Source organism: Trachemys scripta, chromosome 1, assembly GCF_013100865.1.
Source record: "Trachemys scripta elegans isolate TJP31775 chromosome 1, CAS_Tse_1.0, whole genome shotgun sequence".
In the NCBI taxonomy this organism is placed as follows: Eukaryota; Metazoa; Chordata; order Testudines; family Emydidae; genus Trachemys; species Trachemys scripta.
In genome coordinates this window covers 46,845,476-46,872,750 of record NC_048298.1, presented here as the reverse complement: position 1 = coordinate 46,872,750, position 27,275 = coordinate 46,845,476, and the positions used below count along the sequence as shown (strand labels likewise).

The window sequence follows — 27,275 nt, the reverse complement described above, 5'->3', positions numbered from 1 at the left end:
AATGGGTATCCAGACACTGATCGGAGACTGTGAGAAGCAGTGACACTGACCAAGAGCTATATGCTGACCACTGGGCCTGTCCAAGAAACACTGCAGGGAGGGGTACTCAGCCAGCCACAAGCAACTCAGGTGACTGGAGGAAGGGCAAGGAGGGGTGGTGTGTGAGAAACCTCCCTATCCAAGGGGAGGAAGGCCAGCTGAGCAGAGCACCTTCAGGAGTTAATGCTCATGGAGAGATAAGTCAGGAAGGAGATTCCAGCCTGGTAAGAGGCTCCTTCACAGGAACACTGTTGAATCTGAGAGCACAAGCAGCCAAGACCCTTCCACTCTCAGGTAACTGCTTTGTGTGTGGGCAGCTAGGCAGTTTCTGACAGGTTTTCCCAAATATGGATTGCAAATATGGGTGGGTCTGAATTCAGCGCCCGTAAGAAGAGAACAGAAAAATTGGTGGTCCCAGTGCAAGTTAATGGGATCAGGTCCAAGGCTTAATAGACTCAGAGTGTAATCAGATGATGATCAAGAGGATACCAGGCTGGCATCAAGGGAGAGCAATTAGGTGCCATGTTTCCACTGTGCATCCTGGGGGATATATGCCTCATACCCCACAAGGTGGGTGCAGTTAACAATTCAGAACCACACAGACATGGCCCGTGTGGGGGTGACCACGAACCTAGCCTACCCTGTTATAATTAGGCAGGACTGGCAGTTTTGGGGAATTGATAGAAGCGGGGCCCAGGAAGGCCCTGGAGGAAGAAAGTGGAGAGTCTGGACACAATGGGAAGAGACCCATTTATAGCAAGACCTGGAATGATCACAGGAAGCACCTCACAATTATCTTACAGGCATTCCAGGAAGCCAGACTGACAGCCAACTCTACTAAATGTCAATTGGCCAACCATAAAGTAAGCTTCCTGGGATATATTGTGGGCAGAGAGTGATTTACTCCCATTGGTGGTGAAGGTGGGAGGTGGTTACTCCCATTGGGAAAGGTGAAGGTTTTATCAGAATGACCAATCCCTTCTAGAAAGAAACAGGTATGTCGCTTCCTGAGGCTAGTGGAATACCATAGGTAGTTCATCTCCCACTTTGCCACAGTTTATGCCCTCTTAACAATCTCCAAGGAAGATTACCCCACCAAGAAAAATCTGCTGGACTGAAGCATGTGGCAGAGCCTTCCAGGTATTAAAATGACTGACCCAGGAACTAGTTTGGTTTCACCCTAAGTTCTCAAAACCTTGCATTTTGCAAATACATCTGACGTTGCCCTTGGAGCCATACTGTCACAAGAAGTGGGGAAAAAGGTGGAACATCCTATCCTTTATCTTAGCAGGAAGTTGCCTATTCAGTGATGGAGAAGGAGGCCCTTGCGCTAAAGTGGATTGTAGGTGTGCCTGTGGGGTCACCCATTCTGGTTGGTGGCTGATCATACACCCCTACAATGGCAACAGTCTATGAATAACCACAACTCAGAAATCCTACGGTGGTATACATCTCTGCAAACATACTGCTTTGAAGTGCTACGTGGAGTTGGCAAAGAGAATAAAAATGCAGACTTCTTTTCACAGGATGTGGTGGCCTGTCAATACAAGTCCACCTGGCGAATCCAGAACTGAGTGGAAGAGTGTATGAAGGGGTATACAGACATTATGCTAAATCAGAGCGAGGCATGGGGAGCAGTACTAGGTCAGGGAGGCTTGCCCCTCAGCAGGTGGAGGAACGGTTTTTAAAAGGGCATTGGTAGCCGAGGGACAGGGGGATGGTGTTAAAGACTTCACCAGGCAGTGAGGCTAATGCCTAGAGCTGTGGAAATAGTGACTACAGCATTGGCATGGCCACTCTGGAAACTGTGATCCATATTCTCTCTCACCACCACATACTAGGGTTACCACCTGGCTGGTATTTGACCAGACTGGCTTTTTTTATATGGATTTGCCAGTTGCCAGAAAAATAATTTAATCTGCCAGGTTTTTATTTTTACCTGGGTCTAAAGATTTGCATTATCAACACAGTACACTGGGATATCTAATGTTAAAAGTTAGTATCCAGCTACAGATGCTGCAGTGTTCCCACTTCCTCAGTTTAAGTGATGACAAATCAAAACTGTTAAAAATACAGCAGCTGTGTGCCCACTACCAAACCTTTGGACTGATGAGCGGAATCACCTCAGTGTTGAAGTGGTTAAAAGTGAGCTTTGCATTAGATGCAACCTCTGCTATTCCTGTGTGGAATTCTACGATGCTGCCGTTAAAAATAAGAAATTGCTGGAAATGGCAAAATGAAATGGTAAATACAAATTCAAGAAATAGATTCAATGGATTTTTTTTATGTATAAAGTTCCAGAACGTTCACATTCAAGTGTATAGTTAAAATATAGACTCGCTGCAGTTTGGGAAAAATAATCTCAATGACGATGCACACAAACAAAGCAGCTTGGATAAATAGAATCACAGTGTAAAAATAAAAAATGGAATTATCAGTCTTATCTAGATGTGTTCTCTCTGTAGATACTATAACTGGCTGTTGAGGGCGGGGGTTGCGGAGTTGTCTTGTGGTTAGGTTGCGGCAGGCTTGCCTTGTGGGGGGTGGGGGATGGCGGGAGGATGGTTTTTGGCATTTCAAAGGTGGTAACTCTAACACATACCTTTTGACCTGGGACCCAAGAGAGGCCCTGAAGCAGGGGACATTGTTTACACTGATACTGCGGAGCCTGTGACTGTGACCCAAACAGAAGAGCCACAGTCCATTAGGAAGTGATCTATAGGGGCATGCAATGTGGGGTGGACCAACAAGTGGTGTGGACACTGGAACTCCCCTCATGACAGAATGCCAAAGGGAGGAGAAAGGATACACAGGAGGGAGAGGCATGCTGTATACAACCCGGCAGGACTCTCTCTAGATTCTAGAACAAGGTAGGGGGGGCGGGTATAGCTCATTGGCCTGCTAAACCCAGGGTTGTGAGTTCAATCCTTGAGGGGGCCATTTAGGGATTTGGGGCAAAAATCTGTCTGGGAATTGGTCCTGCTTTGAGAGGGGGGTCGACTAAATGACCTCCTGAGGTCCCTTCCAACCCTGATATTCTATGACAAAGGAAAATTCTGGAGCCATTGCTAGGGCAGCTGGCTGTCAGACTAACCTATTACAGATCAGGGCCTATGGATTGCAGTAGCTTTGGTAGCTCTAATTATTGGTAGTATTCATAGTGTTTGGTATGATAGACAGAGGGAGGTAATACTGCAGATTCTGAGGTATCCTTATCTAATTTAAACTGACAATATTTAAAAATTGGATCATCTTCCTTATCAGATTATGTGTTTCAAGAGCTCATATTATGGGCCCTCATGAAAGCTTTCTTTTGTTGTGCAAGGTTATATGCCTGATTGTTTCAGGTAGCTTTTTAATTTTCCCGAAGAAGAGAAATGACTTTTGTCAGTTTTTAAAAGGCTGATACTATCATGTCTTCTCATGTTTTGCATTTTTTATGTTTTTTTCCTCCAAACTAGGGAAAACTGCTGTGTATGTGGCCCGTTCGTATTTTTAAAATTTGTAGTTCAGTATTTTGCTTAGGAATATTGAATATTTTCAAGGTGGTGTGGAGAGCAGCTGCAGAGGGGGTTGTTCACATAGATAACAGGGTTTATGCTGTCAGCTCTTGCACACTGCTCTGTAAATGTATACCATATCTCTATTTAATTTAATTATTATTATCATCGTTATTTTACTTTTGCTCAGCTGGCTTCTCTTCAGCTTGTCTCTTGTTTGTCTCAGACTGCTGTGCTGCTTTGGTTGTGGCCTGTCTCTTCTGACAGTGCTCAGTGTTCATCCTTGGCTTTCCCCAGGTCTGCTCCTCCTATCTGCATGAGACCTGTAACACCTGCTGAGACTTCTGTTCATCTCTCTGTATGGGCCTTGAGCAAACCCCTGCTGAGGACCTCAACTGCCACTTTGATTGCGGTTTTGCCCTTTTTGATTCTTGCTGCGAGACAGCAGAGTGCTTGGGAGATTTGTTTTGAGTTGTCTGAACTCTGTGAATATAGTTAGCTAAAAAGCTGACCAAGGTCAGCATTCTGTAAGTGAGCTTATTTACCATTACAGACATGAAAACCTTTTATCATATATGACCTGCCTGCCTGATATGAAAGCTTATTGGGTCAGTCTGTGACAGGTTAGTGTCAAGTATTACAAAAGAAAAAAAGATCAGCCTGCATGTGTGTGTTTTCTTTACGTGTTGCAATTTAACTTTGGCTGATCTTGTGCCGTTTAGATGGTCATGTAATGGATCTCTTAAAATCTATTTGTTATACAGATCTACCCAGTTTAAATAAAAGAAGTGGGTGGAGATAGCAGAAGGGAAGCTAACCTGAAAAAATGCTTGTTTCAAACTTTAATATTTAACTTGGATACTGAGTAATTGTTAATGTGTATAAGGAAGATGAAAAATGTTGTGCTAATACTACTATTTATAATAATTATTGTGACCTTTAAAAACAAAATGACGACATTAAAATATATAACTAAAAATGAGGAACGATTTGGCAAACTTTGGTTACGGAAAGTTAAGTTTAGGCTGCAAGGCTTTACCCTAACTTAGATCCTTGCTGTTTGTATGTAGCTAAAGTGCCTTTTTTTTTTTAAGGAGTTATCATTCAATTGCAGCAATGTGCTGCATGTATGCAACTGCTAAGATACTGAACACTTTCTTAAAAGAAATATTGATAAAGAAAGGGACCATTTGTTTTCAGAAAATACATTTCAAATTGAGAAAGAGTTGTTTTTAAACCAAAGTTTGCTGTTAAATATAATTTTTGCGCGAGCCCTGGGAGAGTTTTGTTCATTTTTAGGTCTTTTGCTCCCTGAATTGTGAGGGGTGAACCTCTCATTTAGCAAAAATAAACAGTAAGAAATTAAGACTGCCAGGTCCAAACCTAGCTTGGATCTTTGCCATTTAGCAGTACACACTTTCAATCAAGTTATGAAGTGTTGATGAGCTTTGAAGAAAGTCTTCTACATCCTCATCTGAAAGAATGATAGAAGTTCGTGAATAATTTCCCATGAATAATGTTCTCCACAAATTAGGACTTTCTTTTGATTACACAGGTTCCATAAGGAGATCATGATTTCCTCAAATGCATTAGTTTTTCAAAAGTTTTCAGCAACATTTTACAATTTTTTTTAACACTATGGCTTGCTTTAGAATAGTTTGCTGTGAAAATTTTAACTCTAGAAAATTCAAGCTATTAGTTGTTGTTTCTGTTCCCAGACTAAATGAGCATAAATATTATAATTGGGAGGGAGGGAGGAAGAAGCCATTTGGGCCTTAAATCTCTCAAGGAAATAGCTGTTAAACAGATTACGGCGCTTAAAACCTGTATGGGTTTTGCCTGAAGTATCATTTATAAGCAAATTAAGCTACTACAAAATATGTATTGGTTGGGTACAACATTTAAATGTTAACCTTCTCTTGCCAAATCTACCGAAAGTAACTTTGTGCATATGCAGTGTCTGAGCTGCAGAACCTTGACTAGCTTGTGGTATTTATTGCCTATTTGCTCTGACACTGACCAGGAGTTTTTAGAACCCTGTCCAAGAAATCTTAAAATACAGGGGGATGTTCCAGAGGACTGAGGGAAAAAAGGTTACTAGTGTGCTAATAGTTAACAAAAGCTCAATGGAATGATCTGGGTAACTTCAGGCTGGTTAGCCTAACGTTGATCCCAGGCAAAATCATGGAAAGGTTGATTCCGGATGCAATTAGTAAAGAATTAAAGAATGGTATAATAATTAATGCCAATTGACATGGCTTTAAGGAAATAGGTCTGGTTGAACTTGATATTGTGTTTTGATAAGATTACAAGTTTGATTCATAAAAGGAACTACATCATTCTTAGTCTTCTGTAAGACTTTGTACTACACAATAATCTGATTACGAAAACAGCACTATTCAAAATCAATGGAGCGCATGACTAACTGATATGTCTCAAAATAACTGTAAATGAGGAATTGTTGTCCAGCAGCAGTGTTTGTTGTGGCATCCCACTGGATGGCCCAATGTTCTTCAATATTCTTTTCAATGATATGGAGGAAAACACAAAATCATTGCTAGTTTGTGAGAAACAGTAACATTGATGAAGTAGTAAATAATGGTAAGGACAGGTCACTTCCATAGAGCAATCTGGATCACGTTGTGAACTGGGCTGATTTGAGTAATGTAAGTTTTAATATAGCCAGAAGCAAGTTCATACATATAGGAACAATGAATGTAGGTCACACTTACAGGATGGGGACAGTATCTTGGCAAATAGTGATTCTGAAAAGGGCTTAAGGGTTGTAGTGCGTAACCAACAGAACATGAGCCCCCAGTCCAGTGTAGAGGCAAAGAGAGTAAATGCAAGTCTAGGATGTATGATCAGGGTATTATTGAGTAAGAGGAAGGAGGTGGTGTTTCTTCTGTATATCACATTAATGAGATCATTACTGAAATTCTTTGTCCAGTTCTGGTGTCCACACTTTTAAAAAAGGATGTTGAGAAATTAGAAATTGTTTTCAATTTGTGGGGTGGAAAGAGAAAGAGAAAAGGTCTATGTAACAGGGCTCTCTCTTCGCTCTTGTCTTCCTCTGTGCACTTAGAGACTCTCCGCTAGTAAACAGCATATGTAGTATTTATGATTCCTCCCCCCCCCCAACTTTACAATGTTGTGCAGCACGTTATATAGAATAGTATATGATTTCTCAGCCCTTTAGCCCGAGGAGAAGAGAGGAGAGGGAAATCTCTCCCTCTGAGATCTGTCTTGGCCCTGGCTCTCAAAGCTTGCCTGCCCCTCCCTCTCTCTTTCTACTTCTTTTCTGTTTCTTCTTCTACTCCCTGGGCTAATGGGATAATTTAAGCACTTTAACTCTCTCCAGACCATTCCAATCTATCTTTGCCTGCCCAGCTTACTATAGGCGATTTAACTGGTGATACAGTGATCAAAGTGCTGTATAGTTGCTGTTGCCCAGCACTTTGACACAGTCTGTTATAGAGCAAGTTCTACCCTGATCAAAAATAGAGGAAAATTGTTTACCAAAAGTGCTTCACCATTAACTTTAAGGCAAATATATCTTGGTTTATGGGGAAGTGGCACTGGTATGTGGGATGGGAAACTGGGAGATGAAGAACTAAATAATGCTATTGTGACAGTGCGGGCCCCAATTTCTCCAGCCTACTCTAGGAAACGTCCGATTTTTAAAAATTGATGAATGAAGGGAGAGTTTTTCTGCACAAAGAAATAGATTTTTGAAGTTAGCATGTCACTGAGGTGAATAGTGGCTTTAGTTCAAACCTTCAGCTTCTGTGGATTATCAGGAGACAGTTTTAGGTCCAGCAGCCCTACTTTGTATTACAGTATAAAGAAGAAGACTGTCTCTGCAACAGAAAAGAATAGGTGTTTAAAAAGTTGCAAAAAGACACCCTCCACCTCCAGGTTGCTGACTTTATTCTTTTTCCATAATCTTTGCTCATCTTTGGGAATGTAAAATGAAACTCATGTTCCAGATAGTTGGCTTAATGTGTTCCACTTCTGACTCATCTGTAGCACCTGCTATGTTTTTTATGTAAGTGGAAATAAACTCCATTGGAAACAATCTTTCATACAAGCACTATCATCACAAATATTTGTGCTTATCCAAGATGTTCTAGTTAAGTAAACTATAAGGACTTGGTTTTGGAGCCTGGGAAAAAGTATTTCAGAATCTTATGAAAGGAGTAGGAACACAACTGTCTGCAAAGGGGTATTGAAAAACTTGAAATTACCTTTTTGACTGAATCCTGTGTAGTATACTAGTGGTATGTGTCCTGTTGCCTTTAAGTGACTGGCTTACAAAAAAGATAAGGGACCCTCTACCATCCGCTAAGAGAGAATTCATTTAGGCCAAGTGACAGAGAGATACTTATAGTTTTGGAGATGAAAAACTAGGATACGTCTGCTAGTACCACAGCCGGGCATGTGTGTGGTTTCTGCAGCATGTTGATCTGTTGCACATGCTCATAAACTCAAGGTTTCTTATTGCCATTAGAAAATACAACATGAAATGTCTCCTGTACTTCTCTGACAGTCTCCATTTTAAAGAAGCTAAGAAATACTGTCTTTATGACATGCTTAGATGGGATGTTGCAATAATTGTGCCTACAAATTTAGCCTAATTATGAGCTCAGCTGTAAGAAGTGAATGTAAGTTCATAAGATGTCACAATAACCTATAACAACAAATGTTGATGGGAAAAGTACAAAAGCGAGACAGACCGAATTAGTCCCAACAAAAAGTCCTACTGATATAACTGAAGGACTGTGTTAAGATCATGCCTGGTAAACAAGAACAGTGTGGGAGTCACATCAGTGAATCAAAATTGTGGGTCCTTAAAGAAAGAGATTTGGTGGAAAAATGTGGCTATTGGAATGAGCTTCACCATCATGGCTGCTACTCCACTGTCTCTGGGGCCCCAAACCTTTGTCATTCTGATCCTGAAAATTGTCCTGACCAGACTGGGCCAGAGAGTGGGGAGCCAGGCAACATCACTGCCTCCAATGGCTTTGACTGAATCCCAGATATCACTTTGGATGTGACACTTGTCTTTCTGATTCTTCTCTTTTTTCCAATAGTGAGGTTGCACAACACCAAAGACAGAAGCTGCATTTCTAGCTTTGCATTTTTTTCTCTCTCCTTTTGCAAGCAGCGTTTGTCTTCTTTTGTCTTCTACGAAACAGATCAAACTTTAACAACAGCTCGCTACAAACTATCCCTACAAACTTCTCTTTTCCCCAAAAGGACAGTTATCTTTAATGCCATCTAAGAGACTGACAAATAAGAGGATTTTCCCTTCTAAAAATGCTCCCCAGCTGAAGGGAAAGGAAGCAAAGGCAGTTGCTAAAATGAAAACCTTATTCAATGCTTTACATTTCAAATGCTTTAACTGCTTTTCCTTGTATCTTTCATAAAAGGTTGAAAGGATTTCTAATCGTGTGCTTGCCATGGTACTAAGCAGGTTGAGGTCTCTGTATACCAAATCCTGAACCTTGTTTAAAGTTGTTTAACGTTGGACAGTGACTTGGTTATGTTAATACCTTTGGTCCATATATTCCATCTAAATTCATACAACTGGAACCCTGCTCTTACTAGTGTGTTCTGTTCAACATAACCTCCAGGTCTGTAGTACCTTTGGCACCAATCGAAGTATAGAGATTTTGGAGAAACTACTGAGAGTCACCAAAAATCTGAGGTTAGGTGGATGTGGTGATGATAACTTGCCCATCACAACATATTGTATAATCTTCTAGTCCAACAGCTGTTCAGAGTCCAGATTTAAAATCAGTAGCACAGGTGGAAAAAAGTTTCATTAATGTTTCAACTTTGCCCTTGAAACATGGCCCAAAATTTTTGTTCATCATACAGATGAGTCACTGTTCACTGAAAGGATAAAGTAAGTAACACAGATGTTATGCCTTTTTTCTTTTCATTCTCTGAAGTCTATGTAGGCTAAATAAACCTCATAGGAAACAAAATATCTTCTGAGTGGAGAATGTGTGAGTTTGCTATCAAGGCAGCTTAAATCAGAATAAACAGTATGTGCATAAGTTTCTGCTTTACTCTTGTGAAGAAGAGATGAAAGAAAAAACATCCATAGTGACACCCATAATAGAACCATCAGCCAAAATTAATAGTGCATCATTTCTTTGTGTAATTGAGCATACATGGATAGCTTTGGCCTTTGATAATTAGCCAAGAGTGAAGTAGCTTTATTTAGACCAACGCAATTGGTTTGCTTCAGTAAATATCTACATAATGGAAAGCTTTGCAGGTTCCACGGAATGTCTTTCACTACACTGAGAATTGAAAAGTAGACTCTGGTGAGTTTTGCCTCTTGCTTTAAAAGCCAGTATATCAAAGTAGTGCTATATCCTGAATGTGTCCATCTGCTTCTGTCTCTGATTTACACATCGCGGGAAAAGGAGGCAGTGATGAAGATTAGTGTATGTGTTTCTTTATTTTGGCCTTTATCTCTCTGTGTCACAGTTGTGAAATGTCCTGCAGTCTACTCAAAATCATTAGATTTTGATTTTGTTGATGCTGTGTTAACAAATTCTGTGTTCTACACACCAATTTTCTTTCATTATTAACCTCTGTCTATCTGCCTGTCTTGAGAGTAGAGAATAGTAAAAATAACTCCAGTTCCTCAAATGTGGACACTCTTTAGACTCCTGTGACTGTTGTCTTCTACCTCTAGTTCCTTTACATCAAAAATCAGAGAGGAAATTGTACCTGAACAAATCTAACATCATCTCCATGACAACAAGCTAATTAATCACCGTCAGTGTGGCTTTAGTCATCTTCACTCAGCTAATATTTCCCAACTTCATTTCACATATCTGCTGAGTTTTGGATGAAGGTCACTTAAATAGGTATAGGGTTTTTTTTCATCTAAAGAAGCCACTTTAACAGACATAAGCACTGTTTAAAAACAAAAAAACCAAAAAAAAACCCGTTGAAGCGTATCAGCATTTGCCTCTTCCAGTTCCCCTTCCTACACAATGATAAGGAATTTCTGAGAAAGTTGTTTTCTTTTTCTCGCTCGCTCTCTGGCTTTATTGCATCTTGAGGGTTTATTCTGGGCCACCTCTATTCATTATTTATATAAATTAATTTGTTGGCTTAAGTACTGCACCTAACCTAAGATATTTATGTCCGCAGATGACAATGTTCTTCCCTACTGCAACTGATAATCCTCTTGTCAACACTTTCCTGTGTCAACTGGCTCAATAAAAATCACCTCAATTCATTTATTTTTTAAACATGAGAACTGCAACTTTGCTGTTTCCTACCAAAATTTCTAATTGGCCTTTGATTTCAAAAATACACGTTTATAATTTTAATTTCTCCGCTATTAAATGTATGTAAAGACCCATAAGTCTTGCTTGATCACAATCACTCAGGGTATATCTATGCTACAAATGAAGATGTGATTGCAATATGCGCTTTGGCATGGGTTAGCTGTGCCAGTACAAGCCCACCAGGAACTCTGGGTATGTACTCAGGTTGCTGAGTTGTGCTAAATTAAAGATAGCGTGGATGTGCGTACAATCACACCTTTACTTACAGTGTAGATCTTTAGTACGTACACTAACTTAAGATTTCTTCCAAATTTAGTACATCAGTTTGGATGCTGCTTACTATAAAGAAGTTAGTAAGCTCATTTATTATACCACATTTTGACTTCACAGATATAGTCTGGTCAAGTTTTTCCACAAAGCCTTTTAAAATGTGACATGGCCTATAAGCGAGCATCTAAAATTTTAACTGTATTCTTGAGCACTCTGTTATCATCACTATTTCCTCTGGTTACCTTTGTAGGTTAGCTTGAAAATCACCTTGCAATAACTGTTTATAAATAGCTAAACAGTTTGGCATCAAATGTTTTTGAAAGGACAAACTAACTTATAAGTTTACCAATAGAAAAAACACTAGGGCTATATTTTATCCATTGAGTTATAAATATTGTTAATCTAATTTAGATTTTAATCTGTCTAATTTTCAAAACTGATTACCCACTCTGATCAGATTTGTTTGATGTCCAAGTGAACCATTCATTTCTTACAACAACTATTCCACTGCTTTAAAGATGTTACCCTATAGTGACCTTTTGCTTTAAAAGTCTTGCAACTTTAAAATTTTCATTTCTGTTTTAAGTATTCCTGTTTCTCACAAATTAAATATGCTCCTCCCCAAATAGTATCTGTTGCTGAACACAAAATTAAACTTGTGTGCATGATATATGCAGCTATATCTGGGGAGGGGGTTCTGCTGAGCATTTCAGAACATACTGTATGTAACTGGGTTTCCTTTGAATTGATTTTGATGAAAATCTGATAAATGTATGCCTCAATACTATAATTTTCTTCTCATTGCTCAATGTTTTGCTATTCTTCCAATCTTTGTGTGTTTCCCCATCCTTTATCATAGAATTAGAACAAAATATCAATGACAATTATTTGATGTGATTACATGTATTCACTGTTTGGGTGCCATCTCTCCAACTGATAATCTGTGGGGTACTACTCGAGTGAACTTTCTCATTTACCATGTGTGACTTACCAGTGCCCATGACAGCAGGATATTTCAGTTCAGGTTTAGTTCTAATTTCCAGTTAGCTTTAAAAAATAATTAAATCTAAGACTAATAAGAGAATTGTGCAGAGGAATAATTTAAAATGTGAGATCAGAACACATTTTTTTTCTTCATTGTTGAAAATGTAGATGTATGTATGGCATGTTGATATGGCTGTTTTTGAGATTAGCCTGATATCACAAAGAAAGCAAAATCCTCATGCTGTGGTGGCATCTCCTTTGCTATAACTACTTTTTTCCATAAATATCAACAAAACAATCAAGCACATAATTTATGCATAAATTATAGGTAGCTGTGACCAACTCTCAATTCATAAAGTCTCAGTGTTCTGTTTTTGTCTTTGTCTCTTGAGATTTTGTGTCTCTTATGAATTATGTCTCATGAAGGTGACTCTCATAATTGTTGGGTTTGATTTGACTTGAAATGTGGGTTGAGGTATGGTTCTTATTCCATTCCTCCCCTCAGCACCAGTTCTCCTGTCCTTTAGTCACACAACTATAAATTACAAGTAAAAAAGTTTCCTAATATAGTATGAACAATAAAAGTAAACAGTACAGAAATTGTATTGTACCTTTGCCACACAAACTGATCCTGCAACAAGAAACTAATATGTTCATATAACAGCTCTGTGGTTGGTACCATATAGGGCACAGATATAAAATATGGTGAGTGTACAGTCTAGAAGACAGATGCAAAGGTAGACCAAAAGGAAGCAGTCACTTTAGATAACTTGATATTTCTTTCATTATCTGGTAATTTATGGGTGTCATGGAAGAAGTGAGTTTGAAGACCAATTTGAATGAGGAGATGATAGAGATATGCAGAGGGTAATGTGAAATCAAGAGTAGAGAAAGGACATGAAGTCTGGCATCGAGGCTAGCATAATTGACTAATGGAGGGGGACATACAAGATGAGATCCAAGATTTAAGCTGGCTGTGTTGTGACCCTGAAGAGGAGGACACAAAATTTGAACTTCATGTTGCAGGGGAAAGGAAGCTTTGCCGATTGTAAAGCAGTGCCAGTAATTATTATGTGACATATTTGCACATAAAATGTAATACTGATTTGTCCTTTTTTTTCCCCCCCTTTTTTTCTTTAAATGCGGCACATTACAAAACTGGTACTTACGAAGATTGCTGTGTTCACTGTATCCTGGCTTGCTTGTTTTGTGAGTTTCTCACCCTCTGTAATATTGTTCTGGGACAAGCTTCCTGTGGCATCTGTACATCGGAGGCCTGCTGTTGTTGCTGTGGGGACGAAATGGGGGATGATTGTAACTGCCCATGTGACATGGATTGTGGCATAATGGACACTTGTTGCGAATCATCAGACTGCTTGGAAATCTGTATGGAATGCTGTGGGATTTGTTTCCCAACATGAAATATTTGTCTCTCTTTTTTTATTACTCTGTTTAAAAACTGGAGAGCTTTTTAAAATACTTTTGAAGAAAAATAAGGTAAGAGTCTCACACAGCAGCCTAGTATTTGCACTGTTAACTTGCTATGTTTAAAGAATCTTTAGAGAAAACAAAAAATCTGTACTCTAACAAATGTTGTATGGTTTAGTATGTGAAATTCTAGTTACTTTCCAACCCTCTTTTGGCTTTGCAAATGGGACAGTTGACTGCAATCAACTTAAAGGCCTGATACAATAGGCCTTTCTTGGTTAAAATAGCAATTTGAGTAAAGGTTTTGGCCAGAAAAAAGACTGCAAAGTAGCCTAAATATTTTCCCCCTCACCTACTTTAATGCTTAAATGCTTGAATAGCTTTCCATACCTAACACACTTTTGCAGGAGTTCTTGAAAGCAAAATGTCTTTATTTCAACCTTTTATGGTTTGAAGTAACCTTGGCCTGTTATATTTTAAAGTAAATTTAAAATATGCAGTGGGAATCTACAATTGGTCTTGATGCAGTGGTCACATTGAAATGTTTCTTCTCTTTTGGAGTATTCCATTGGTTTGAGAGAGATTCCCTGTGCTTATAATGGTGAATACTGGTAATAGGTGAAATCCAGGCATATTAAGTCAATGAGAGTTTTGTCATTGACTTAAAAAGGGCCAGGATTTCACGAACTGTCTTCCAAACCAGAAGAAACTTTTTATATGGAACCTGTATTTTCCTTCAGTGTTAGTTATTTGAAGTGATCAGTTTTAGAACAAGGTTTTGAAAGCCTAGGTAAACATGAAACATACCATTTCTTAGTTGGACTAGATAGTCAAAATCACTCTAGTTATTTAAAGGAATATCATCAAAAATAACTTCAGATTCTAAACCTACCAGTTTTTATGGATTTACAACTACATTTCCTAATTTAATTTTCTCCCCCTTCCCCCCCCCCCACCCCTTTCCTCTGCTGTAGGAAAGACCCTCACAAATAGAGGGAATGGACAGTCAGAGGAAATAGTGAAACCAACTAGACAGGAAGTACTATCAAGTGCAGAAAGTAAACTTATGAAATATCTTATTCTCAAATATTGGTTCTTTTAAGTGTTACTTATAAACAGTATGTAAAGAATTTTCAAATAGTTACTTTTAAGCTGATTGTGTCTCTTTAAAACTGAAGGAACTATAGTAATGTCTTTTAAAAACACATAGGATTCAATGGGCCAATTTTTTCTCTTAATTACACCATGTAAAACTAGATTTTCTCAGTATAATTGAGAACAGACTCTGGCCCAATTTAGCTAGTGATTACACAATTTCCAGATGTTGGGAAATAATGGTGCCAATTTACCTTAGCATCTGCTAGTTTCTCCCCTCAATACCTCTGCCTCATTTGTTCTGTTATGTAAACTACCTGTACGCCTTGATCTCACATATTTAACTTTGCTCCATATTTCCTGTTTGTAGTTTGTTGGTCCTAGTTGATTTAGGTCTCACTACAACAGTCCTTGATGGGTAATATCACATTTCCTTAAAGTGAATTGACCCTAAAACAGTTCTTTCCACTGTAAAGAATTCAATGTATGTAAATGTGACAAACTGAAAGAGCATGGAAATGTGAAATTCACTGTCAACACATTGTTCTTACCTAGGGCCTGGTTCTGCAAACACTGACTAGTAGTGCTTACTACTGTGAGTTCTCACTGAAAATGATAACCTTAAAATAGCTGTATCCATCACAATTCCGTTGAACTAGGGAGGCGTTTCCTTCTGCCTTGACCTCTCCAGGATTGTGGTATATTCCAGTTCAATGCAGATTTATTCAGCAGGTATCTTTATACATTTTTGACAGTTACTACAGTAGCTATTCCCATCTGTTTTTGCTACATAGATAGATCCAGATTCTGATCTCACATTAAGGTGAACCAGGTGTTTCTCCACTGTCAGCATTTTCCAGTGGTGTAACTTCATTAAGAAAGTGCTCAGATATTATGGTAATGGACACTGTAGTAAAAAAACTACATAGTTAAATTGATAAAATCACAGAGCTCAGAATCAGGCCCATGGGGCTCATTAATAACTCCTTAGAGTCTGAACTACACTGGGACGGGGGAAGAGGCATGCTGGCTGAGGGGCAGTGCCTGGAGGCATTTTGCCTTTATAAGATATAATGCCTCTGGGGAAACTGGGGGCATCACAGTGAGCAGTGGGACTTGCTGCACGTTGGGAAAGTGTAGATAGTGCTTCCCCCAGCACAACGCTGGTGGATGTCACCACAGAGGTGTTGGGGAAATGTTCTCTGGGACCACGTACCACTGAAGACTGTGCTAGCTGTCCCAGCCCCTGTGTTGCTAAGCAGAAGCAAATAAGCTATGGCTGTCCCTTGTTTTGAATGCGCTTGTGAATCGGGGAAAAGCGTTTCCTGTGTCTTCTCCTTGTGCCAGAGCAGTCACATTTTAGTTTATAGGTTTCTGGAAAACTGAACATCTGCATTATTAAGCTTTTAGTAAATATTGAATTTTAAGAATTGTTTAGTATTGCTCTTGAAAATAAATTACTATACCACAGGCTGCTATAGATGGGCAAACAATTATGTTCTATACAAACTACTTGTTTAGATTGTTATACACACAAATGTTACTGCTTGTAGGATACTTAACAAATGGAAATGTTTTGGGTTCAAAGTAGAAAAAGGTGGGAAATGCACGTATTTCATTCTTTTTTCTAAAGAGTATAGTTCCAATATTGTTAAACCAAAACCAATTTATATATAATCAGAATCTGGATATTTATATATACCTAATTTTAATATTTCTCTTTTGCCCACTTGATTTGTGAAATATTAGGAAGTGGAAATACTGGCAGGTTATAGGACATATAAAGCCTGCCAATGACTTGGAACTATCATCAGATTATTGCAGATTTAATTCTGAAAATTTTAACTGTGTGATTTGTTTAACATTTAAATCTATTCTGCTACTCTTTGTCATAGAAATATTAGCACTTTTGTAATATTTATCTCTGCAGCAGAGAATATTAGTGAGTAGTTTAAAGAACTTCTTTTTTATATTTATATTCTTAAAATTCTCTTCTGTTATGTCCGCTCTGTCGGCAATCTTATGAGCATCTTGTGTAATAAAAACAAGCATAACTAAAAGTAGACAATGTGAAAATGTAGTTTAAATAAAAAATCAGTACTCGTCAAGTTTGTAAAATTTCTGGTGGACATTCACAGTGTTTCAGTTTTATAGTTTAGAGTTCTGCAAACTGGCCCTGTTTTTTACAAATTGGTAAGTTACTATTTGTATTTTATATTAACTGGATCTGTGTAATTGTAAAACACTATTTTGAAATAAAAGAACTTTATTTTAAAACTTTGGACTACTTTGTTATTATGTTACTGTCTTGTTACTGTTTTGCATTTTAACATCATGTGAAAGTCTCAGCATACAGACATTGCTTTATGCGAGAGTTTTGCTACAGCTTGTAATCTTTGGGTGACCCACAGTGTGAGTGAACCAATATAACTATGTACAGCTTCGCACAACATAGCAGATTTAGACTTTAAAATTTCTGAAGAAATAACTTGGAACTTCGTAATATGGAATACACAAAATGTATTTTAAATGTAAGTTAAACACTAGTGGGACAAATTTATCCCTGGTGTAACTCCATTGACTACACTGGAATAACACTAAGGATGAATTATTGTATTTTTAATATATTCACTGACATATCCCTTTCAAATTACGAAAAAGCTACACTAAACATGGAGTAGTTGGTTCACAATATTATTTAAGTGGGAGTAAGATTAATGGACTCATGAGACTGCAAAAACTTAGGGTTCATCCACACAAGAAAGTAACGTTACTTTAATTTAAGGTGTGATTTTTTTTTTTAAACCAATTTAACTAAAGCAGTGCAAAAGGCTGTGTGGCACCTACTGTGGTTTAAACTAAGGTTATTTCAGTTTGGCTCAAATTGAATGGGAACAGGGTTAAGCTAAATAAGCCTCTCAAACTGAGGCCTGGTCTACATTGGGGCGGGGAAATCCATCTAAGATACGCAACTTCAGCTACGAGAATAGCGTAGCTGAAGTCGACGCATCTTAGATCGACTTGGATTGACTTACTTCGCGTCCTCGCGGCACAAGATCGACGGCCGTCGATTCCGCTTCCGCCTCTCGCCCTGGTGGAGTTCCGGAGTCGATGGGGAGCGCGTTTGGGGATCGATGTATCACATCTAGACGAGAGGCGATACATTGATCTCCAATAGATCGATCACTACCCGCCGATCCTGTGGGTAGTGTAGACATACCCTGAAAGAGGAGTGTCCACAAGGCCTTTTACAATGGTTTTACTAAATCATTTTTTTTAAAAGTGATGCAACCCCCTGTATACATGAGGCCTTAGAAAATCAAAAATAATTCTAAAGTATCTCCAACAAATGTTACTAATATTTTAGTTGCACTGAATGAAATTTTGCTTTTGGGACAATAGCTAAATTTCTAGTAGAAAATAATTGTTCATATAAAAACACTAATAAAAATCTTTACAAATAGCAGCTGTTTGAGGTTTACTCCAGCTATTCATATATAATAGTAGATGGCTATAAACAATAACATTTCTAGAGAACAATTTCTTCAGTCAAGAGGAGATCCACATTTAGGAACTTTAGTGTGCATAATAACTGTATTTTAACACTAGTAATTTATAGTAAGAACAGTTAAACTCAAAGGGAATAGCCACCTTTAAGAAAAGAATACATTTCTAAAGGGAAAAGCTTTTTCATTGTAGGTCTAACTATTTTATTATGTGATGCCCAAATAATATTCACAACAATAGAGAGAGAGACTGTGTGTGTGTGTTTGGAGATGAACACTATGGTTACACTGAGGCAAATCCATTACAAGCTCTTATCAGATACCTTACAACTTTCTGCAAAACTTCTGTTAATCTGAAATTTCTCACTCCTCTCAGTCCCAAAGATGGCAAAGAGCTCTCTGCCTGTTCTTAGAACTTTTTTAGACATTTGGAAAACCCTGTCAAAATTGTCATCATGTGTTCTCGTTAGGAGTGAGAGAATGCAAATCAGAGAATTCTATCTCTGAACCAACAGTGATGCAGGTATTTGGAATACTCTTCAGAGCAGCTGAGTTCAGCTTGGCTCAATAAAATAGTGACCTGAGGGGCCCTACAAAAAAAATGAGGATTCATTAGTTAGAGACTAACCTTTCTCCCCTCCTAACTAAGCCTTCTGGTATTTGTATGCTGCAAATACTTTCCAATTCCAAAGGTAGCAGGATGATTTTGGCCCAATCTAGACATTAGGAAATTGAAAAGTTTCCTTAAAGTAGCCATAAAAGTTCTCCTGTATCGAGCACTCAGCTTTCTAGAAGATGAAGTTGACTATCTGTACAGAGATCTACCCATTCATCTAGGAGCTTTGTCATGAGCATTCACCAAATCTTTGACAGTGATTTTGGCACTGACTAGCTGAGAGAATGGTCTTTCCTCCCTTATCAGCCTTTGCCATGGTGAACTATTTCCACCACAGTTTGAGAGAAGTACCATCTTCACTCTGCAAGATAGGGGCAGATGTAGGATTTGATTACAGGATCAGAGCCTGTATATGGGTTAACTTTTTAGTATGAGGATTACCTTTGTTTTTAAATTATCTGCAAGCAAACTAATTTTGCCCCCTTGTGCTTATGCATTACAGTACAGTCTAAAATTAATTAGCGCTTTACTGAAATACAAAATAGTACACAATATTTTTCTATAACCTTTAATACACATGTAGCATCTTATTTATTTTTATTCTGGAATGCATTCACTGATTTCATTATGATAATAGTCCAGGATAATTGGGCATCTTTTTTTATATGACCCTCTGAAGTGTGTAGTCAGCAGCCAAATACTATTACAATTTTTTTTTCAACCAGCAATGCAGCCTTCCTCAGCTACTTCATCCTTGAGTTGCACCTAACTAAAAAGCTACTTTATGTGCACTAAACAGACAGTATACCTAAGTTACATACCTAGTGTAGGTACATTGCAGAAGATAGGATCGTTATTATTAAGTAAACTTAGGTCATCATCCTGCATAGACTTCTGGGAACAGCTGGAGTAAATTGTTATAGCACTGGAACTATGACAGTTTATACACTTGAGGCTCTGCCCCTTGATATCAATGGTGTTGCATACATGCTTAAATGTTTGAAAAGTCTAGACCTAAGATGGCCTATATATGCTAGCAAATATCACTATTCTTCGAGTGCTTGCTCATGTCGATTCCATTCTAGGTGTGTGCATGCCCACGTTCACAGTCGTCCGAGATTTTTGCCTTAGCAGTATCCATAGAATCAGCTGTGGCATCCCCTTGAGTCCATGCGCTAGTATAGTAGGCACCGCTGGCCCTATGCCCTCTCAGTTCCTTATTACTGCCTGTGATGGTTGGACAGAGCGCCTCGTCTTGCATTGTGAGCGCGTTACCAGTTCTTTACAGCCCATTGTCTATCTTCTTTGTATATAGTTTGTAGGTACTTAGTTAGCCATTAAGTGTCAGGTTAGTTTGGTAGTTAGAGTCCCTGCTGGGACTTCGCCCCCGAGCGGGGCATGCCCTGTTCCCCCAGCTTCAAACCACGCTCGTCATGTAACAGGCTGATGCCTATTAGTGACCCCCACGACAGCTGTTTGAAGTGCTTGGGGGAGTCCCATAGAAAGGACAAGTGCTGAATCTGCAAAAAATTTGCCCTAGACCCCAAAAGGAGCAGGATATCCTCTTGAGGGCACTCCGCATGGAGGCTGCACTTCGTCCTGTGTTGGAGACCTCCCACTAGGGTGACCAGATGTCCCGATTTTATAGGAACAGTCCCGATTTTTGGATCTTTTTCCTTATATAGTCTCTTATTACCCCCCACCTCCTGTCCCAATTTTTCAAACTTGCTGTCTGGTCACCCTACCTCCCACTCGGACCCCATGCTGAATACCTCAGCATCAGTGTGGCGCGCGCTGCTGGCACCGGGCTCTGCCCAGCACCGTTCCTCCTTACTGATGCCTAAGAAGCAGCACAAGAAGAAGAGCCCTCCCAGCACCAGAGGGGAAAGGAGCTTCAGGCAAAGGACCTATATTCGGCTATGTGGCCTGCCTCGGGGCTTCCTGGGGGTACTGATGCGGTTGGACCCCCCAGCCGGGCCAGGGATTCGACTCCAACTCCTGGGAGTGGCAGGGGATTCCAGCTTCTCCTAGGGTACTTGTTGCCTGAAGTGGACCCAGCGGCTAAGGAACAAGCAAGCTCCCCACCCACCCGCCTGGTCCTCCAGGGCCAGCTGCAACTGCACCTCCCCTCCACTCCTAACCCCTCCATAGACCCCAAGCCGCCCAGAGAAAAGCATGTGTTTCTCTTCTCCAGAACAAGCTTCTGCTATGCCCCATGCAGGTTCCGGGGCGGCTGAGGAGGCAATAGCACATACCGCCTCCTCAGCCACCCCAGAACCTGCCTGGGGCATAATAAATCAGAAACTTCCCCCCAAAACCCCACAATTGGGGGTCTGGCGGCCACAGCAGCAACAGGGGAGGCTCAGCCTCCCCTGGCCTATTATACCCATTGCCCATGCGGTACCCATGTTACCGGAAGCTTCATGCCAAAGATTGCTGCGGCGCAGGTCACGTTCGCCTAGACAGTCTCCCAGACATCAGTCCCGCACCGGGGCAGGATCGCTCCCCATCTTGACACCAGTCTCCCCCTCCCTGGTACCGCTCATCTGGCAGGCACCAATCCTCACCCTCGTCTCACTGATCGTCAACCAGGGTCAGTCGTCAAACTGAGGCCTTGATAGCCCTGCCCTGGTCACTGGAAGGGCAGTGGTCGGAGTCGGACCGGGAGCTCAGCCCCTCGCCGAGGAGGGGTGATTCACAGCCAATCTGCAAGACCGGTGCAGCAGCTGCAGCATAGCAGCAGGGACAGTGGTCCGCTCAATGGCCATACTGGAACCCATGGGGTATACCCATAATGCCTGTCCCATATTCTCACCATTCCTCCTTGGCTGCCTCGAACAAACCGCCTCTGGCACCGCTGGCACCGGAGTCAGAACACGGCACCGAATACAATGCGGGGATAGCACAGCAGGCTCCAACACCCATGGAGTCATCCCCAGACAGGGAAGGTGAACCCCGCTCCTCCCTCATCTTCAGACGAAGCAGTGGCAGGTCCCTCCCAAACAGGCAGTCCCCACTGACGACTTCCAGGAGCACCAGGCCCTCCTTAAAAGGGTGGCTTCCAATTTGAACTTAAAAATTGAAGAGTTCGTGGAGGAATCCAACAACCTCTATAATGTTATATCCTCCTCCAGTGTCTGTCCACCCAGGGTCCTTAAGATTGGCAAATCGATATGGCAGACCCCCTCTTCTATTCAGCCTATTTCTAAGATGGTGGAAAAGAAGTATTACGTCCCTGCAAGAGGGTTCGAATATCTGTACACGCACCCTCCAGCGGCGTCACTGGTCATGTCTGCTGTTAATGAAAGGGACAGGCAGGGCCAAGAGACTGGATTTGTTTGGTGGAAATATTTATTCGACATCCAGCCTGCAATTTCGGGTGTCTAACCACCACACCCTGTTAGGAAGGTACAATTTTAATCTGTGGAACTCCCTTAACAAATTCAAGAGGACCCTCCCACAGGAGCGAGCCCAGGAGTTTGCTCTTTGGTGGACTTAAGGCACAGCGGTGGTGAGAGGAGTCCTCCAGATGGCCTGGGACGCTACAGACTCAGTGGCCAGGGTGGTCGCCTTGGTGGTGAACATGAGGCATAGCTCCTGGCTGCAGTCTTCCAGGTTATCCCAGGAGATGCAGGCCACCCTTAAGGCACTCCTGTCTGAGGGGGCTGGGCTCTTCTTCGTGCTCACGGACTCAAAGCTTTTCGGCCTTAAAGATTCCCATGTCACCCTCCACTCCTTGGGCCTTCATACTCCTCAGCAGGACAGTAAGCTGTTCCATCCTCCACCTCCCCAGTCTAGGTCCTGGGGGACTCCCCCGCTGAGCACCTACAAAGGGAAAGGATAGAGACAAGGGGTCAAAGCGATGACACCTGTCGTCTTCTGGTACATCTGCTCAGTCTGACCCTTCCAGGAGCCAGGGAAGCCAGAAGAAAGCATTCGGAGGGTGTGCTCGAGGACATCGCCCCAGTCACTTCCCAGGATCCACCCTCCCACTTTTTCCTCGACCAACTATGCCCCTTCTGGTCATCCTGGTCTTGGTTGACCTCAGGCCGTTGGGTGCTCGAAGTAATAGCTTCAGGTCACATCTTGCATGTGGAGGTGGTGGAGGAGGTCCCTCGGGTCATGAAAAGAAAAGGGTTCTACTCCCGCTACTTCCTAATCCCGAAAGCAAAAAGGGGCCTCAGACCCATTTTGGACCTGTGTCGCCTCAACAAGTCTCTCAAGAAGTTGAAGTTTCGCATGGTCTCCCTGGCCTTCATCATCTCCTCCCTGGATCCAGGAGACTAGTACACTGCCCTCAACTTGAAGGACACATACTTCCATATTTCAATTTTCCCAGGACATAGGGGCTTCCTCCGTTTTGTGGTGGGCCAGCACCACTTCCAATTCACAGCACTGCCATTTTGTCTCTTGTCAGCCCCAAGAGTTTGCTCCACCTGTTGCGACTTGGGGCTATTAACAAATGAGAAGAAGTCGACCTTACGTCCAGTGCAACACAGAATTCATTGGAGCGATCCTTGACTCTACTCAGGCCAGAGCCTTCCTCCTGGAGGCTCGATTCCAAGCCATGACGGACCTCATCTCATGCATGCAAGGCCACTCTCTCACCACTGCTCACACGTGCCTGTGATTATTGGGCCACATGGCAGCCTGCAATTATGTGGTCCGACACACACACCTCTGTCTCAAGCCCCTGCAGGCATGGCTGACATCGGTCTACATCCCCAACAGACACCGCATGGACCAGGTGGTTAGGGTCCCGGACCACGTACTGTCATCACTCACCTGGTGGCATAATCCTGAATTGGTATCAGAGGGAGTTCCCTTCGCGGCTCCATCCCCGTAGGTGACCCTGGTCGCCAATGCTGCGGATCTGGAGTGGGGAGCCCACCTGGGCTATCTCAGCATGCAAGGCCGTCGGTTATGTCACAATTGCTTCCTATACATCAACGTCAGGGAGCTCAGAGCAGTTCGCCTGGCCTGCCAAGCCTTCTTACCTCACATAGAAAGCAGGGTGGTCCAGGTCCTGATGGACAATACAGCGGCTATCTTCTATATCAACAAGCAAGACAGAGCCAGATCGTCTGCCCTTTGCCAAAAAGCCCTCAGGCTCTGGGACTTCTGTGTAAAACACAACATTCATCTTGTAGCCGCCCACCGGGGCCAGGAATGCTTTGGCAGATCACCTTAGCAGGACCTTCTCATCTCTCCACCAGTGGTCCCTCCATCTGGAAGTGGTCAGCGTCATCTTCCAGAGGTGGGGGACTCCCCAGGTGGACCTGTTCACGCCCAGGCAGAACAGGAAATGCCATGTTTTCTGCTTGATTTGGGGGATCGATAGAGGCTCCCTGTCGGACGCTTTTCTACTCCCGTGGTTGGGGGCTCTGTTGTACGCCTTCCCCCCAGTGCCGTTACTTCACAGGGTCCTCACGAAGATCAAGTAGGACAGGGTGAAGGTGATCCTCATAGTGCCAGTTTGACTGCGCCAGCACTGGTTCAGCATGCTGCTGTACCTCTCGGTGTCTGCTGCATTACAGCTACCGCTCAGCCTGGGTCTGCTGCCCCAAAGCCATGGCAGTCTTCTGCATCTGAATCTGCTTGGCTGCTGCATAGTTAAATGCGGATAAGTAGGAGTGCTCAGTTGGTGTCCAACAGGTCCTGTTGGGAGGCTTTCTGCTGCCCACCAGAGCGATCTACCTGGCCAAATGGAAATGGTTTGCTTGTTGGACCTCGGATAAAGGCATTCGGCCCGAGTGGGCCTCGCTGCAGTTAATCCTGGACTACCTTCTGCATCACAAGTTCTAAGGCCTGTCCCTTTCATCTATCAAGACCTACTTGGCCGCAATCTCGGCCTTCCATCTGCCACTCAAGGGTAGGTCAGTTTTCACCCAGGACATGACTGCCAGGTTCCTCAAGGGCCTCAAGCACCTCTACCCGCACATCAGGGAACTCGTCCCTCCATGGGAGTCTTGTGCTACCATGGCTCACAGGGCCCCCCTTCAAGCCTCTGGTTTCCTGCTCTCTCCTTTTCCTTTCCTGGAAGTTCACATTCTTGGTTGCAATAACATCTTCTCGCCGGATCTCTGAGATTAGGGTGCTTACTGCGGAACTACCCTATATGGTCTTTTACAAAGGCAAGGTCCAGCTGCGGCCTCACCCGGCTTTCCTACCCAAGGTAGTCTCACATTTCATATGGGCCAGGACGTGTACTTACCTGTCTTTTTTCCAAAGCCGCATAGGTCAGCGGAGGAGTGTAGGTTGCTTTTCGTAGACGTCAGGAGGGTGCTAGCCTTCTACATTGAAAGGACCAAGTCATTTCGCAAGTCGACACAATTGTTTGTTGCAGTGGCTGATAGGATGAAAGGTCATCCAGTGTCCATTCAAAGAATTTCTTCTTGGATCACTGCCTGCATTTGCTGTTGCTATGATCAGGCGAAGGTGCCACCTCCAGCGTTTGTCACCGTTGCTCATGTCTATTCTATTACCTGCCCTCCTACCCGTCTGTCCAAGTTGCTGGCAAGAAGGAACTGAGAGGGTGTAGGGTCAGCTGCGTCTAACATACCAGTGCATGGGCATGGCACTCAAGGGGGCGCCTCAGCCGACCCTACAGATACTGCTAAGGCAAAAATCTTTGACTGTGCATGTGAGTGCGCACACACCTAGAATGGAATGGACCTGAGCAATACATCTCGAACAACAACAGTTACGTAAGGTAGGTAACCGTTTTTTTTCCTGTATGTGATTATTTAGTATGTAGTATGCTGAGTGAAAACACAATTTAATGGACTGTTTGTCCAGTATAGGCAGAATAAAAGTTGTTCAGAATGGAACTTAAATTATTGGGGGGGGGGAATGTATATTAGTTGAGAAATAGCATGTGATCATGTAATGAGATTATGTTTATATGTAGAAAGAAGCAGAGTAAAGTTTTATTGTGCGGCCAGACTTTGGCATTTTCTGACTTTTGAGTGCTTAACCATGCAACTTTACCATTCTCATTCCCTCCTTTTTTTTCAAAAGAAAATATAGAAAATAGATGCCCAGGCAACTTAATAGGTCTTCATGAGCATCCTATTAACCTTAGCAAATCTTTTTAGAGCCCCTCTCCTGTACTCCTTTGAAGTGTATGGCATTTCTGTGAAGTCTTTGCCTCCCTCGTTATGCACCTCCATTAAAGTTTTCATTGTGTAGCTAAGTTAGCCATGCTCTGTCAGCCATTCATTCATATACACTATGGTCTTTTCAGTTGCACTGTTAGTGAATTTATGGCCTGATCCAAAGATTTTTCTTAACTTCATGGAGTTTTAGATCAGGCCCCAAATGAGAGACTGGGCAAAATCTACTGATGTTGCAGAGAGTGTAATTTTCAACACCTACTAACTTGGACACATTCATTAAGGAGTTTCCATTAATGAGAAAACTCATTAATGAAGGCCACATTTCAACTTTGTACCCTTTTATGTTGTGGTGTTAGAACTGGATTTTTTAAAAAAACAAGGAACTTTTGTGTACTCCAAAATGTCTGAACTTTCCAAAGAAAGATTAAACTTTCCAAAGAAACTTACCTTTGGGCAGAGACCAAGCCTGTAAAATTGTAGTCCAAATGATCAAATTTCCAGAGTTAAATGATTAAAAACAGTGGATGAAAATGCAAATGTATATACAACTTTAGTTAAAACAAACCAATGCAACTTTAAATATAACAAAACAAAAGCAAGCTTAAATACATGGAATAAAATGTGTGCTAAACATTCCAACTCATCTTCCTGGGTTTTGATATTTCCCATTCTTCATCTGTATGTATTCTATTTAAATGATAAATTCAGCACACAGTTCCTTCTTTGGGTCTTTTTCAAGTGTTTAGCAAACTTTTGACACTATATAATTATAAAATGTTTCACTGCATATTAAAACTGTATTTAAAAATGCTGGAATCAACCATACACAAAACAAAACAAAAATAGCATTTCACATATCAAACATTCCCCAGTGCCTGCCTTTGTTTGTTTAACCTGATCTCCATCTATTTTAAATATTTGTACTCCAAAGAAGAGAACAGGTAAGGACACGTTCTTCCTTTGTAGATGTCTTGGACCCTTTTGACATGTCAAGGTATTTGTCCTATGGTAGACTGCATTCTTATATTGTCCATATTTGTACCATATCCAACTCCAAGAAAATAGACTTCTGAAGGTAATATATTTGGAGATCTCCAGTTATTATTAAGTAACCTACTATCGGTTTCCTACAGCAACTGTAAGTCAGCTATGTTTTACACGTAGAACATGTAAAGGAGAAAATGTATCACCCATATGTAGTAATAGATAATGCTACCAATGCATAGGACTCTGAAAATATGTTCACTTGAATAACTACACTCACTTGAGTAGAATTGCAGCATTGGATCCGTAATGTATTTCTTCTTTCTATGACCGCATTTGGCCTCCCTTACTCCTGCTGAGTAGTACCCCACTGCATGAGTGGTTTCTTTGAAATCAATGGGATTAACCATGGAATA

At 41.4% G+C, this 27,275-nt stretch overlaps 1 protein-coding gene across 2 annotated transcripts in view; it reads left to right on the top strand.

Annotated features, from left to right (window-relative positions):
- The window catches only part of MDFIC (MyoD family inhibitor domain containing), a 107,060-nt gene that overhangs the window by 55,153 nt on the left and 24,632 nt on the right, over nucleotides 1-27,275 (top strand). Inside the window, exon 5 of one of the 2 annotated variants that reach the window (XM_034769034.1) lies at nucleotides 13,286-16,901. The exons of the other annotated variant lie outside the window; for it this stretch is intronic. Within the exon in view, the coding sequence (XP_034624925.1) occupies nucleotides 13,286-13,533 (248 nt within the window). The 3' untranslated portion in view covers nucleotides 13,534-16,901. Of the gene's footprint in view, nucleotides 1-13,285; nucleotides 16,902-27,275 lie in introns of those variants that run through there. 2 annotated transcript variants of the gene reach the window in all.